The 16,808-nt window shown below is 40.7% G+C and overlaps 1 protein-coding gene across 1 annotated transcript in view; it reads right to left on the bottom strand.

Moving 5' to 3' along the window:
- Positions 1-16,338, bottom strand: part of RFTN2 (raftlin family member 2) — a 68,314-nt gene extending 51,976 nt beyond the window's left edge. Inside the window, exon 1 of the mRNA XM_037167586.2 lies at positions 15,655-16,338. Coding sequence (XP_037023481.2) covers positions 15,655-15,793 — 139 coding nt within the window. The 5' untranslated portion in view covers positions 15,794-16,338. The remainder of the gene's footprint in view (positions 1-15,654) is intronic.
- Between the last annotated feature and the right edge of the window lie 470 nt (positions 16,339-16,808).

Consider the following 16,808-nt stretch of genomic DNA (forward strand, 5'->3'; position numbering starts at 1 on the left):
AGAGTGAAGAAGCAAGAATTAAAAAAAATGAGGAGAGTCTTAGGAACCTCCAGGACATCTTTAAACGCTCCAACATCTGAATTATAGGGGTACCAGAAGGGGGAAAGGAACAGCCACCAGTGGAAAACTTATTTGAACAAATAATAAAGGAGAATTTCCCCAATCTGGCAAAGGAAATAGACTTCCAGGAAATCCAGGAAGCTCAGAGAGTCCCAAAGAAGTTGGACCCAAGAAGAAACACACCAAGGCACATCATAATTACATTAGCCAAGATTAAAATGAAGGAGAGAATCCTAGAAGCAGCAAGAGCTAAGGGGACAGTCACCTACAAAGGAGTCCCCATCAGACTGTCAGTCAGCTGATTTCTCAAAAGAGACCTTACAGGCAAGAAGGGGCTGGAAAGAGGTATTCCAAGTCATGAAATCCAAAGACCTACAGCCAAGATTGCTCTATCCAGCAAAACTTTCATTTAGAATGGAAGGACAGATAAAGTGCTTCTCAGATAAGATCAAATTCAGAGTTCACCATCACCAAGCCCTTATTATATGAAATGTTAAAGGGACTTACCTAAGAAAAAGAAGTTAAAAAAACATGAACAGTGAAAGGACAGCAAACTCACAGTTATTAACAACCACACCTAAAACAAAAGCAAACCAAAAGGACAGCTAGATCAGGAGTGGAAACATAGAAATGAAGATCTCAAGGAGTAATAGCAACAGGGGAGTGGGAGGAGGAGAAGGGGGGAGAAAGTACAGAAAATAAGTAGCATAGACAGTAGATAGACAATAGATGGGGGGGCAAGAATAGTATGGGAAATATAGAATCTAAAGAACTTGAGACACGTGGTCATAAACTAAAGGGGGGGTAATGGTGGGGATGGGTGGTTAGGGTGGAGGGAATGAAGGGAGGGAATAGAACAACTGTAATGGCATAATCAATAAAAAAATAAATTAAAAAATAATAAAAATAAGAAAAAAGCAACAGTAACTTTATGAGCTTGTAGATATATAATATTACCAATATGTCTTAAAGTAAAAATATAATGCTTTCTACACATATTTTTCAGATGAGACTGGGCATGTTCAGGGTGGTATGGCTGTAGACTACACACATATTTTTCAATTAAGACAGCTTCATTTCTTAGGATTTCATGTGACTCTACTTCCATTAATAGATACTGAAGACATACAAAAGAAAAACAGTATTAAGTTGAAGAGCTAGTTTTTATGATTTGGAGTGATATGCATAATTCCTTAAGAATAAACTTAATATAAATCTAAAATTAAAAATGGAAGAAATGGTATTTGTTAAGTAAGAATTGTCATTTCCAATTACACTTCTAAACCAATGGGTTTTAAGTTTCTCTGGGAAGCTAAAAATATGATTTCTAATGGCTCTTAAGTTTGAGTAAAGGAATTAAAAAATGAAGGTATTCAGAAGTTCTTTTGAAAAAAATTCTAAATGTATAGGAAATTTAAATGTAAAATTGATATGCAATTAAACCACCCTTTTGAAGTAGGATAAGTCTGTAGGAACTATCAAATAGTACAATCTGGATAAGTCTGTAGGAACTATCAAATAGTACAATCTGGCTGGAGTGGCTCAGTAGACTGAGCACCCGCCTGAACACTGGAAAGTCACAGGTTCACTTTCCTGGTCAGGGCATGTGCCTGGGTTTTAGGCCAGGTCCCCAGCTGGGGTGCGTGAGAGGCAAATGATCAGGATCTTGCACAGATTTCTCTCCCTCTCTTTTTCCTTCCTTTGCTCTCTCTCTCTAAAAATAAATAAATGAAATTAAAAAAAATAGTGCAATCTGTATAGTTTTTAGTAAAAGAGAAAGGGTGTATTGCTTGGGGTAATGATTCTAGTGTTCCAGCTGTATTAATTTAGAAAACGCTGTCTGTAACAAATGAGAAAACAACTTTCTCATTTTCTGGAAAACAATGAAGAATTAATATGTAGAAGTGGACCTGCAGTTTGAGTATCTCTTGACTAACAAGACAGTGTGAAATTCATTGCAGGTACGGGCGGTGCGGGCTCTTGGCCTTCTGTCAGGGTAGCCAGTGGTGTCAGCAGAGAGTGCAGCTAGGGGCCTGAACACGGGGCGGAGGTTCACAGGCAGACAAGGAAGAGGGGCCAGGGAAAGCCCCCTCCTCCTTGACATTGCCATCCATGCAATGGACACAAAGCCACCATTGGGGGGTGTTCATGCCAACTTCTCAAAGCAAAGTACAGCACTCAATAGAAAGGTTATATAAACCAGGATGACTCGATTTCCTCAAATTTTCATCCTGCTTTGGATTTAAACTAACCTATTCATAAAATATTTTCTTTACACGATGAATAGGAATGAAAACAAAGGACAATCCTGGACTTTGAAGAAACAGCTGGGTTTCATTGTGAAATGACCCAGTTGGGCCTGGTGTGTGGCAATCACTCTGAGTCATTTGGCTTTCCCATTTTTCAGTATTTTTATCAACCGATGTGGATTTCCAAACAAAGGAACTGAACAACTATAAAATAGAATAAACTGTTAAGACTAGGAATCAAACACAACCTAAACTTATTTTTAGAACTATATACTAACCCTGCAAAGTTTCAAAGAGAATTTCAGTTTTTAATGACTCGCAGGGCTTATTGTAGAAAGTGCAAATGCTTCAGCAAGACCCAGATATGAAAGGGTCTCCACGGTCTGGGCTCTGCCTGCCTCCAGCCCTCACTCTCGCCTTCCTCTTCCTCTCACGTCCTGCTTCGGGGCGGGGGGGGGGGGCTGGAATCACAGGCCGCCCGAGGCTGACAGCACGTTTCGGGACACCAGGACTCCGTGCCCTTCCCCGCTCCCCAAGCCGGAGTTAACTATTCCTCTGTGCAGTACCTTGATTCCACTACTTCCCTCACCAGGCTGTAGGACAGTCAGTTGTTCACACATTTGTCTCTGCTGTCTGACTGAGAATTCCTTGGGGCAGGGAACCCACTTGCCTTTTCTTTCTGTGCCTACCATTTTCCCAGGTCATTATGTTAGGTCAGAAATACTATTCACAAAAGGAGCTAAGAGATGAAATTATTGCAGAAAGGAGGGAAAGCCATCAAGGTTAGCTTGTGGAAATACATGTAAAAAAAGTTAGGTCAGCAAATTCAGGAACAATCGTGCAGGTTGTCTAGATCTTCGAGGAGAGAGACATGGCAGGGAAAGAGCGCACAGGCAGTGTGGCCGAACGGTTATTCTTTGATCACCATAAAGGTGAAGGTGGTCAGGAACCTAGAGAGAATCCAGCCAGGTAGAGTTTAATTTCATACGGACTTCAGAAGGCTCTAGTTTTAAGACCCCACTTTATGTTCCTCAAGTTAATGACATTACAATAAAAGAAAAAAACCACATTGCAAATGAGGTGAAAGGTAATGAGAGGTGGCGCTATGCTGTGTGTAATTAGCTCCATCTTGGAGTGAAATCTAGAGAGAAGTTCGGGAGAGGACTGCACCCCAGATGAGGAATAAACCTGTGGGTCTGAGAGAGCTTCTGGGTCCTGCCCAGCCTCCTTCTCTCGCTGACTGGTTTGGGGTCGCTGTTAGATCCTGTATTGTCTCATCCAGCTGCCGTGGTGGCATTGCTTAGCAGGAAGCCCCAGAAACCAAGAGCTCAGAGCTGGGGAAAGTGCCCTCTCCCGGAGTCCGGGATGAGAGTTCAGAGCTTTTTAGGCAGCCATGTACTCTGTCTGATCTCGGTTCCAGCACCTTCCCAGAGAAAAGCAGGCAGCAGCCAGCACTGAGAAGGCCTTTAATGCATTGAAAGAGACCCTTCAGTTGTTTGTTACAAAACATAGGTATTTGAAAATATTTCAGTTCTGTGTTTTCACCAGATGCGCAGCAGTTAGAAATATTACAGCTGACCTTAAACAACAAAGGCGTGAACTGCATGGGCCCCCTATGTGTGCCTTTCCTCTTCCTTATGATGCTTTACCTAGCTTACTTTATTGTGAGGATACAGGATGGAGTGCCTGTAACATATAAAAAAGTGTTAACCGACTGTACCGCTGGTAAGGCTTCTGCTCAATAGTAGGCTATTAGTAGTTAAATTTTGGGGGAGTCAAAAGTTTTTTTTCAACTGTGCATGTATGTGGCTCATCACCCCTAACCACTGTGTTGTTCAAGAGCCAACTGTATTTGACTGTTTCAGTTCTATAATCCGCCTCCATCATGAAGGATTATGTGTTATCTGGAGACAGTGGTGACGGCCGCACAAGAGTGTTTGTGCTTATTGCCACCGCACTGTACACTTAGAAAGGTAAAGATGGTTAAGGCGGTTAAAATGAAACTGCTAAGTGATAAGAAAATAGGAAGTCATAGTTTAATTGGCCCATTGGTAATAAACTGAAATTTATTTAAAAAAGAATTGATCTCTCATACAACTATAATAATAGAATCAACAACCATATAAGTAAATACAATGAAAGGAAACACTTATTAGACTGTAACTATACTGTTATTTGCCAATGACTCTGAGCTATAGTCGTGCCCTTTGTTGAAAAGGAAAATTAATTATTAGAGACATGTTAAAGACATTAACTCTAAACTGATTGGAAACCTGAAAAGCATAAATAGCACACGACTTCCTGTCTACGTGATTCAATGTTATTTAATTCTGTGTCTGTGTGTACAACTTAAGAGCATCTCATGTCCATTGCCGAGTCATTGGGTGGAGGTTTGGAGACCCACTGTATTAGAAGTCGCAGGGACATAAAGATAGTAGCAAAGGGGACAGATGACATTAGAAGGAATAAAAATGAATTATAAACTAGATAAAAGAACTCTAAAAACTTTACAGTCTGCGGTCACTTAAAGGGCTTACCACCCTTCACTGGCCCAAATCAATGATAATGAAAGTTGTTCCCTCCACTGTACTCAGAGCATGGTTTTCAAAGGCAGAGTTACTTAACATGTTAAAAACAATCACAATGAGATGGCTATAGTGGAAAACATTGGTGCTTAAAGAAGTCCCTGTTCAGGTAGAGGATGTACTTCTAAGGAACACCTCATTCTCTGGAGACGTCAGAGAAATGTCGTATCAATGGAGTAAATCCAGCTTTTCTGTCTACGCCACATCTTCTTGTACTCTCAATAAAGGAAGGTTATTTCTCGAAACAGTGCAGAAGAAATGTTAATGCACGAAACACACATGTGCACACACACAGGGAGTTTCAGGAGGGTTACAAACTGAGAAAGCCAGACAGTTCATAAAGGGAGAAGGAAACTACATCAGCACTAACAAGCACATCATAACAAACGTATGGAAAGACCATGTTTGCTGGGGCCCAGGGCTTTGTGTTGATTATTTAACTCTCTCAGGTAGGAATGCTTTCCTACGGGGAGGTCTGTGTCTTTTGATGAACAGCACTCGGCATGGTCACGACGATTACAGAGAATGCTTGAGAACTCCGTATTAAAAAACTGACTGAATGAAAAACTGGGCGTAGCATTTACATATTTGATTAACAGAGCTCCGGGGTGCTCATGGCGCAGGGGTTTAGAGGCTAGACTCTAGGACCGGACTGTCTGGCTCCAAAGCCCAGCTCTGCCACTGACTAGCCTGGCAAGGTACTTTTGCATCTGTGTGCCTCAGTTTCCTCCTCTGCAAACTGAGAATAATGATAGAACACACCTTAAAGGATTGTTATTTAAGTTAATTGATATTTGTTCTCAGAAAGTACCCAGCATGCAGCGAGTGCTTTGTTAGATGAGGTCCTCCTCGTTTAGAGAGGAAACACGCTATTCTCACTAAGAGCATTGGGCCTGGGTTCAGCTCGCCTGGGTTCAAGTGCTGGTTATGCCGTTTATTAGGCCTGCCGTCTGAAACAAGGTCGGAGCCCTCTGGGGCATGGATGCTGCTCTGGGAGTGAGTGGAAAGCAGGAGCCCAGGGCCTGACACAAGTAAACACTCCAACATCAGAGCTGTTCCTGTTGTCGGCGGCCCGGCTCTGAAGAAGGTCATTTCAAATGAAGCTGTCCTCAGAGATAAGTCAGTGCTGGTTTAGAAAAGCTCCATGAAGAAGATCAGTGTGGAGATCTGGATTTATTCCCAAACCATGGTCCGGCTCCCAACCTGTAGAACTCCAGTCAAGATTAGAAGTCCCTGCTGGTGCTCTGAATCTCAGGTCCCCGACTCACACTCCACATCAGGTGTCCGTGACTCACACTGATCTACCATATGGAGTCATGGACTCAGATGCCCGAAGGTACCAGGCTGATAAAGAAGCTGTGCCGGATGAAGCTGTGGGAGCAGAGAATTCTCAAAACCTCACTCAGAGAGCGCAGCAGCCCCAGCTGCGTGCTGCCCCCTCGGCACGTGGTCCTGGTACTATTGGTCTGACAATTTTCACAACCCTCAGATTCTTATGTAATAGCTTTCCACTTTTAAAAGTGACAGGTAATTCAAATATTTTGACACTGTGCACACCAAGTGAGACCTGTCTGATGGCTGAAATGTGGTCCATGTCTCATTGGTTTATGACTTCCACTCTGGGTCACCTCTGGGATTTTGCAGACCAGAGCCTTCCCAGGTCTCGGCCAGGCCTCCTAGACCAAATTCAGACAGTGTTCGTCATCCTAGGACACAGGAAAAGGCACCCAAACCTTCCTCGTTAGTGGGGACAGGAGGAGGGTGGTAATGGCAGGGCTCCAGCTCACTCCCTTAACAAATTGTCCTACACTGGGACTTGGCTTTAAACACACCAGCATCAGTCAGCAAAGTTAAACCCAGGAGCAAGAAGAGGAAAAGTACGCTGGGAATTCTGCAGAGAACTTCCCTTCATGTTATTCCCTTAATTCTTTTTTATTTTTAAAAAGATTTTATTGCCCTGGCTGGTGTGGCTCAGTGGGTTGGGCGCCATCCTGTGAACCAAAGGGTTGTCGGTTCGGTTCCCAGTCAGGGCATGTGCCTGGGTTGCAGGCCAGGTCCCCAGTGGGGGCCACGTTGGAGACAACCACACATTGAGGTTTCTCTCCCTGTCCTTCTCACTCCCTTCCCCTCTGTCTGAAAATAAAAAATTTAAAAAAAAAAGATTTTTTTTTATTTTTAGAGAGAGGGGAAGGGAGGGAGAAAGAGAGGGAGAGAAACATTGATCAGTTGCCTGTCACACATCCCTAACTGGGGACCTGGCCTGCAACCCAGGCATGTGTCCTGACTCGTAATTGAACCTGTGACCTCTTGGTTTGCAGGCTGGCACTCAATCCACTGAGCCACACCAGCCAGGGATAAATTTCCCTTGATTCTTAATAATGTTCTAAACTGTGCTGAAATGAGACAGGAAGGCTGATTCATTCACAAATGAGATGTGAGGAAGGGGTGAGCTAGGCACATAGACTGAGGAATTTTCATCAGTGCTCAGCAGAGTGAATAATTATGTCTCCATGGGCTCAGTGTTGCAAGCCAAGCCTTGGGTTTGATGTCCTTACACTGAGGCAGTGATATCAGAGGCTCTATTTCTTAACACAGGAAACTAAGGAGAGGGTGGCGGTAGTTTTGACTAGAATTTGAATAGCACCAGAGGTTGGCAGCAGCTGCAGACCATCTTGCTTTTAGCTCCCCACCATCAGTTCTTTGGGAGAAGGAACAAGTGGTCGTGTTTATAGCACTAATGGGTGTGGTTGGTTATCATTAAATCGATGCTACATGGTTTGTAAAAGCTTCATTATGAGGCTGTTGTGAAGAACTAATGAAAGAAAGCATTTTGTGATTTGCTTTGAAAACTATACAGATGGAAAGCGGATTTCTGTGATTAAAATGGAAACATGCTGAAGGTTAAGCATTTATCCTTACAGATTTAAAATAAAATAATCAACAGTCTTTTAAACGTTCCTTTGCTTACAGTTTTCGGAGACAAAGACCAACTTTTGAAAACAGAAAAAAATCACATTCCAGTATAAAGCAAGAACTTGTTCAATGCCAAAACCTTTGCTATGGTGATGTAACTCTATGAAAGTAGTCCAAAAAATATATATATATGTTCTTTCCACCAATTTACTTCTGAACATTAGTATATGTTTTCGAAATACTGTGAAACATTTTTCCTCAGCTAAAAAATACAATGTGCAAAAACTGACAAGTAATTTTACCATATTTTCATTATGGAACAAACTGTCGGTCTCTATAATCTACCTCACAATTACAGTAAACATAAGAAGTGATACATACCAAGTGCATATTTTGTGCCAGGCACTACGTAAAATGCTTTATTTGCCTTTTTTAAAAAATTTTTTTCAAAGGTTTATTGCCGACTCTGCAATACAGTAATTATGGCTATACACAGCTGATCTTAATCCTTACGGCACTTCTCAAGGTAGATATTATGATTATTCTCAGATGAGGAAACTCAGGAGGAGAGATTTGATAAGTTGCCCAAACTGCTGCTACATGGTAGGACTATAACTGAACCGGACAGAATGACTCCAGAGCCAGTGCCCTGGTTTAAGGACACACTAGCACCTACAGGAAAGTAAAACTTCATTGATTTGCATCATGTTAATTCAGAATCTGTGAAAATTCAGCTGTGGGCTGAGCTAAAGCTTATGGGCTTCAAAAAATTGTTAAGCAATTAATATATTGCTATTAAAAGGGGCATCTGGCCCTGACCGGTGTGCCTCAGTGAGTCGGGCATCATCCTGCAAAGGAAGGGCCACCAGTTTGATTCCTGGTCAGGGCACATGCCTGGGCTGCCCGGTCGGTCTCTGATTGGGGTGCGTACAAGAAGTGACCGATAAATGTTTCTCTCTCATGTCAATGTTTCTCTCCCTCTCTTTCTCTTTCCTTCCCCCCCTAAAAATAAATAAATAAATCTTAAAGGAGTACCTGGCTTACTTATCAAGATGTTTTAAATTACTTAGAAATATTACTTAAATTACAAACAACATGCAAATGTGTAATCTTTTATATTTTTAATGAAAGCTACCATTTTTGTAGTCACTTATTCATATGTTTAATTGAAGATTATACTTCAATTATAATAGCAGTTTTAAAATATACTATGATAGAGTATTTAAAATACTCTATCAAACTATGTAGTTCATTATTATAGGCAGATATAAGATCAAATTACAACCCTTCCAAACTCCCGCAGCCTTCTGTCTTACTGCTGCCTCCTTTGCGTGCTGCCCGCACCCATTCTGTTTGAGTCGGAGTTCCTGGACAGACCCTACCATTTTCTCTTATTTCTGAGTCTGTACATTTTGTCTTTCAGCCTTGTCTGCCCTCACCCCTACTTGCTACTGAGTTTTTTTTTAACCTTTATAATATATCTGGGTGGGAGTAGAAATAGGACATACAAAAAATGCACAAAACATACTTAAAATTGCTAACACTTGGGCCCTAGGTGGTGTGGCTCACTGGATTGAGTGCCAGCCTGTGAACCAAAGAATTGCCAGTTTGATTCCCAGTCAGGGCACATACCTGGGTTGTGGGCCAGGTCCCTGGTGGGGGGAGTGTGAGAAGCAACCACACTTTGATGTTTCTTTCCCTTTTTCCTTCCCTTCCCTCTGTTCTAAAAATAAATAAGTAAATAAATAAAATCTTTAAAACACCCCTGCCAGAACTTGGGCAGCCACCATCGATTACAAAATCAGAAGATGGCGGACACTCCAGAAGCTCCCCACTTCAATCTTTTCGGTAACAACCCCTCTCTCCCTCTCTGGGCTGCTTGAACATTCACGGTCATCACCTCCTTGTTCTTTTTTAGTTCACCATCCAAGTGTGCAGTCTTAAACATTACCATTCAGTTTTGCTGATTTTTTGAGCTTTATATAGATGGAATCATACAGTACATACTTTTGTGTGTCTTCTTTCACTCAACATTATGTTTAGGAGATTCATCTGGTGTAGCTTGAGTAGTTACAGCATTCATTTTCATTGTCCACAGTAGAGGACAGCAAAACACTGCCTGTGGCCTGTCTGCTCACCTATGCTACGCCAGCACGACAATGGCTGAGCTGAGTAGTTGTGACGAAGACCACATGGCTTGCAAAGCCTGAAAGACTTACTAGCTGGCCCTTAACAGAAACAGTCTGCTGGCTTCTTCAGGGTAGTGTTCCGTTGTGTGAGTACACCACAGTTCCTCTTTCCCGTCTCTTGTTCTTGAATACCTGAGTTGTTCACACTTCTGGGCTATTACAAACAATGGGCCTATGAACATTCTTCCATGTGCTTCATGGTGAACATGTGCCCACATTTCTGCTGGGTATGTGTGCAACTAACTAGATAATGCTAAGCATTTTTTGGACATGATTGTGCCAATTTACCAACACCTGTTGTTAGTAGTCTTTTTTAATTGTAGCCATTTTTGAATTTATGGTGGTCTCTCACTGTAGTTTTAACATGCATTTTTTTCTGATTATTAACCGGGTTGAGCAAAGTTTCATATGTCTATCAACCATTTGCATTTTCTATTTTGTGAACTGTCCAAGTTTCTTGTCTATTTTTCTATCGTGTTGTTTGTCTTTTCATTACTGATTCATTTGCACTTATATTTTATATATTCTGGATACAAACATTTGTCTAAGTCCTACTCACTCTTTAGATCTTAGGTGGGGTGGCACTTCCTTAAAGGTGTCTTTCTGGATCCAACCAGACAGGGGGTGGTGCTCTACTTTCTCCTTCTACAACCCTCACACCTCGTGCAACAGCACATGGGGAACGTGTTGTAACTGAAGGCTTGTTTATTGGTGTCTCTCAGTAGGATGCTCAGGATGCAGGTTTGTGGAGCACAGACACTAGGCTCTATTTATCTGCATAGCTGAGCTCTTAGCTTTCTGTGTGCTCACTAAGTGTGAGTTCAAATGACGAACATATGTCCAACCAGATATAAGATGCATATATGCATAGGAAAAAGAACAATTAATGTAGACTGCCAATGAAATGTATATGCTTTTTCTCCCCAAATCAGTATTTATTTAAGTGGGTCAACTGCATGCTATTATCAGATATTTTCTCCTCCCCCAGTTCAGAATGGGATCTTTCTCTTCTATAATAGTCTGAATTTATGAGGATTTATTAATAAACCAAAATACCTCACCATTTCAAAAAGAAGAACTGTTTATATAGTTTTTTCATCTGTTAGGAATTTAGGCTATAGCCTATGTTGCTTCTTGAGTAAATTTAGTTATTTTTATTATTAATTTGTTTTATGTAGCACTTTACATTTGAAAATCTTTTTACTGCTTGAGGAAATGCCCAAGAACTTAATAAATTCAGACAAATAGAAAAATGAGCTGGGCCCTTCCTTCCTTTCATTCTGCCTTTATTCCTTCCTCCCTCCCTCCCTTCCTCCCTCCCTCCCTCCCTCATTTCTGATCCCTTGTTTATCACATGTTGACTTTTAATGTATTCTCTTCAGTGCTGCATCTTCATTCTTTGTGAATTAAAAATTACCACTTCTTGCTTTGCAGACTGTCCCTTTGTGTTTTGGGTGCTACCCACTCATTCCCTGCCATTCTGTTCAGTTGTGCTCAATATGGCTGAATACGCCTAACAACTCAGCCCAAGACACTGTGCTCTGCCCACATCCCCTCTTTTTAAGACTTTATTTCAGTTCTTCCTGGAAATCATTTCCAGCCTTGCATCTGTAACTGTTTCTACCAGGATGTTCCCTGACCACCTCAAATGCAACATGCCTGTAATGGAATTGCTCTTTCACCATGTGCGGGCTGTGTTTCGGACGTTCCTCCTACTGTGAGAGGCATCATTATTTCCACAGTTACTCAGGCTCAGAACTGGGAAGTCATCCCGGGTTCCTCATTCTTTCTGTCCCTTCATATCTAGCCAGCCATAGGCTAAGTTCCTCCCTCATACCGTCTGTTACATTTACCCCATGGCAGTCCATCCTTATTGCTACCCCTCATGTGCAGGTCCTTCTTGATGAGCCTGCACCATTGCAATCAGTCTTCTAACTTTTCTCCTCCCTCCCACCTCTCCCCATTGCAATCTCAACGCATTTTCTAAAAACACTTCTCTTTATCCAACAAGTTCTTCTTCAAATGCCTTTACAGCTATTTATTCCCCACAGCATCAAGGACTCATTCCTTAGACAAGACAGAGCTTTCCCTACTCCACTTATTTCCATTTACTTCTTGCTTCTCTCCTATAAAACCTCCCTTAACCCCCTGCTCTACTCAACAGCCCTTCAATATGCCTGAACCTCATAGTCTTTTTCTGATTACCTAAGCCCTACTTTTTTCTTAAGGGTCAGTTAACGTCTTCATTTGCATTCTAACTAATCATATTTAAAATGGACTTTTCTTTTTCCTGATACCTCCTGCATCATGTATTGCAATTTTTCATCCATTAATTCAATATCGCTTATTGGCCATTGGCCATGTGTCAAACACTGTGCTAGACACAGGGATGCAAAGGTTGTTAAGGCACAGTTCCTGACCTTGAGAAGTTTGCTATCTTGCTCAGTTTGACCAATGAGCATATAAAATACCTGAGGGCTGAAATCATGTCTTATTCCTCTTTGTATTTCCCATACTTATCAGCATCTTCTACAGAATGCACACAACATATGTACTTATTGCCGTTAACAGTGATGATGAAGGACAATGAGAGGTTCTTGTTCTAATAATAAGGAAGCAAGCTAGAAGCCAGCAACATTTTACTTGATATATTTTACATAGTTCTACTAGAAATTCAAATAAGGAACCTACCATCTGTCCATCTGTTGAGTTTTTAGTGTTGTAGAAACTCTTTTGAGTCATAACGCTATACATGCTCTAAAAATCCTTAAGGCTATTATTATCTAGATTTTTTCTGGGATTGTACAGGGAGGCAAATTAACCCTTTTGGATAATTTGCAGAGTTAATTTAACTTTTCATTAGTAAATTCTATTTAACACACTTACATATATATACTCACACACTCTGATAAATATACATATATAGACTAAACCAGAAATTTATTGCAAATAATGTACTGAAATCTCACTACTACAGTTGGTAGACCTGGCGTAAAGTTAGGAGGTATAATAAGAGTTACTTTTTCATTAAGTGCTTACTAAAGCGCCAGATGCCTTTTCAAGTAGATCATCTTATATTATCTCCCTGAATCCTTAGAATAACTCTCATCATTAGAACCCCCATTTTACAGGTGAGGAAACTGAGATATAGCAAAGTTTACAAACCTGCCACAGTTGTGAGTGAAAGAGCCTAGATCCAGAACCTGGGAACTTTGACTTCAGAGCCTTGTTTGCTTAATGACTATGTTATTATTTCACACACAGGCTGAAAGTATGTACCCATCCCCCCCCCCCAACAACAGGCATGGGAGAAGTGGGGGAGAATGGGAGAGAGAAAGAGAGAGAGAATACGTAATTGAATGGAAAGTAAGTAAGTTGTTTAATATAATCATAGCTCCCATAACAGGGCACTGGGAATTTCAAAGAGTCTCCTCCTCTTGTCCCACTGGGACTTTACTCTCTGTCTCGTGTCCTGTGTTTGGAAAAACAGAGGAAGACAAGGTAAGAGACAGGCTCTTCATGAGCGTGCACAGCTGTTGCCAGATCATTTTGTTTCCTAAAAGGTTGCTCACTGCACAGTGGCCTCTGGGAGGCGGGAGGTGCCACTGTGCAGCACTCCCTACAGGAGTCCCAGGACAGACTGCTGGTGCTACATGTAGGGCTGGCATGTTTGCCCTCCCCCGACTCACTCCGTTGTACGCTGGAGTGGCAGGTGGAGGTCAGGGGTGGGAGAGGAAGGTGGTTGTGGAGTTAGGCTGATGCAGAGTCTCGGCTTCTGAGGCAAAGACAGAAACAAAATAGAGCAAAAACATGTGGCATAACTGGAGAGAAAAGGGACATAAGGAGACAAGGTGCCTGGACCAAATAGCAACCAGGTGCAACTTTAAAATATATGCCCACTGTGTGGGTTAACATTTGCAAACTCTGCCCAGACTTAGACTGTATAGTGCAATAATCTGGTACCTCCCCCAAACACCTAGAGTGGAAGGTAGAAATTATATTCCTTTTACAGAGAGAAGGACTTTTGATAATAGAAAAACCAAAATGACTTCTAAAAAATTTAGCTGTAATCTTTCTGATTTAAGGATGACTGCATTTCTACACATTTGCTTAAGACTTTTAACATTGTTTGGAGAACATAAATAAGGGAAAAATTTTAAATTACTTTAAGCCCTATGATCCTATGGGGGATTGTGCAGCATATCTTAAAGTGCAGATCAAAATGGCTCTGGCCTACAGGGTATGAATAGACAAGGTTCTGAGTTTAAGGAGAGTGTGTGTTTGTGTCCTATGGACTCACAGAAACAAGTCGGAACAAAACAATCAACTAGGACAGTCAGCGGAGGAAACATAGAGCTGTATCACCGAAGTTTTCTCAAAGAGTAGTTTTTAAAAAAATATAGAAAAAAAGTCATGTGATTGATTACTACTTCGATCACCATTATCTTAATTGACTTTTAACTTTCATCATCAAAAAGAAAATTAAGAATACAGACTTTTTCCCTTGGAAGCCTTAGCCTTAGATCAAAGTGGAAATGGGAGTGTGTTAGAAGTATATACACGCGCAGACCTTGTGTGTGTCCCTGGAAGTGAGTTTGCTTGCTGGCTAGCTCAGTTTTTGACAAAGAAAAATGGGCTGCTCCTGTTTCTTGCACAAAGATGCACTGTTCACAGAGCAAAAACCAAAAAAAAAGGGGAATTTGTGTTTAAGTTGAAAAGAAATTAAGGTAATAGCCAACATGATAATATGCTTAGTATAATCTTTCTGTTCACTGATAAAATGTGTCGCTTTTTACAATTAAAAGCATAACTTTGTGGTAGGAACTTAAACTACGGGGAGCTGGAAATTCTAACAGCAAGCATGACACTCCAATTCCGGTTTTAGTATCCCATTATTAAAAACCCAGCTCTGCTTTCTAAAAACTCAGCTTTAGCTCTGCAGTTCTATGGTACTCTTAAGTTTCAGAAAAACAAAAACCGAGGCAAAGTATTTGTGAGGTCGAGCTACCTCTGTTCCTTCCACGGGGCTGCCGTCTGGGCTTGTTTATTTGTGTTTCCAACTTTCTGGAACAGGGAGTTTCTCTGTCAGGGACAGGGCACCAAGCAAAGGAAGTGTCTTACAGAAGACTATCTTTCCTTTCCTTTTTTTTTTTTTAACTGTATGTTCAAACTTCAAGTTTAGCTTGGTAAAAATAGCACAGTCACAAAACAACTAACATAATCACAGAATTTAACAGAATTGGCTTAGCAAATACTCTTCCACACGATGCAAGTAATACTTCCTGCGTGCTACCTTCTTGTGCCTTTCAGATCTTTTTCAAAACAAACTGTCATTAAGGCTATGGCTCTTGGCCTGGAAAGCAAACATTTTCCACGTACCCTACCACAAATAAGCATTTGATTTAAAAATGAAAGAAATATTTCAAAAGCCGTTTTTCTAATTTTATGAAGTACATATGAGCCATGTTACAAAAAAATGAAGCAAACTAAACAAAATCTTTCAATATATAATTAAGAGACAAAGTATTATTCTTAGATTGATTATACAATCTTATTATGAAGAACATTCTAAAAAATTCACAAACCAACACTTAAAACACTAGTAGTCCCTTATATCTGAAACATTTCATTTAACGAATAAAGTAGAAAAAAAAGTACCTTGTAAAGTAAAATCCAGCAGTACATATTCGTAAGCAAATTCTGTCTTTGTTTCCACTTGCGGTCTCTTCAGAGTAGAAAATATTTTTCCAGGGCTGCTATCATCAGGGTCTTGTAGCTTTCTAAGTCCGCACCCCATGGCAAAATCTGTAAGGAATTAAATTGCAGGACAGGGGAGGGAGAGCAGCAAATTCTGTTGTTCAAGCTGCAAAAAGAAAGTTATAGACTTAACTGCTTTGATTTTTTCAGCTAAACCATAGATACTCAAAAAGAAAACATCTGAGTCCAAAGCAAGGAACTGAAGACTTTTTCTATCCATTTTTCTGAACAGTCGTTGAGCCCATCATGATTAAGCTACAGCTCCGGGAGGCTGGGCTTGATCTCAGGAGAAACATCCAAGCTGCTACAACTTAGCGGAGAATTTCCATGCCACGTCAATTTACAGCCAGCCCCCTACCAGAGTTCTGTCGCTTAGGGCACCAACTGTGCTTTGTCTATTCCAGTTGGCTGGATGATAAAAGAGGTGTCCAAAAACAGAAATAAAAAGGCAAAAGTGCAACTCAGATGGAAACATCTACAAGCAGAGGATATATTCAGACACCGTGGCATGCAATTTTTTTTTCTGTTTTTTCTTTTCCCCTCTTTCCTGTGTCCACTCCCTCCTCCCTCCCGCTACTACCAAGAAAGCAGAAGGAGAGAGAGAGAGAGAGAGAGAGAGAGAGAGAAAAGGGATGAAAGAAATGGATTCTCAACATGGTTGGAAACAAAAATCATTTCCAGAACGGAAGTCAGCTTTATGAGGAAGCTTTCTGGAGTCTAAAAGGAGAAAAGTAAGGTTAAAAAAATAAATAAACAGCAAACACTTCAGTCTTTAGGCTGCATTTTTCAGGATTTCTTTCAATATGAAGATTGTTTTTGCTAGAAAAATTATATACTAATAACTGCCAAATGGAAAAAAAACTATATTAAAATGTTAATAAAAAGACTTTAATTGCAAAGGAGAGACAGAAATGTGGATAATGTTTTCTCAATGTCCTTAAAGTTTAAAATACTTTACTATTAGAAAGTTTATGATGGTAATTAATAACACTTTACACATCCCAAAGTATCCATAATTAAAAAAAAAACAACAAAACTGACAACTTGATTCATTC

This window comes from Artibeus jamaicensis, unplaced genomic scaffold, assembly GCF_021234435.1.
Source record: "Artibeus jamaicensis isolate MK-2021 breed Jamaican fruit bat unplaced genomic scaffold, CSHL_Jam_final contig_391, whole genome shotgun sequence".
Classification (NCBI taxonomy): Eukaryota; Metazoa; Chordata; class Mammalia; order Chiroptera; family Phyllostomidae; genus Artibeus; species Artibeus jamaicensis.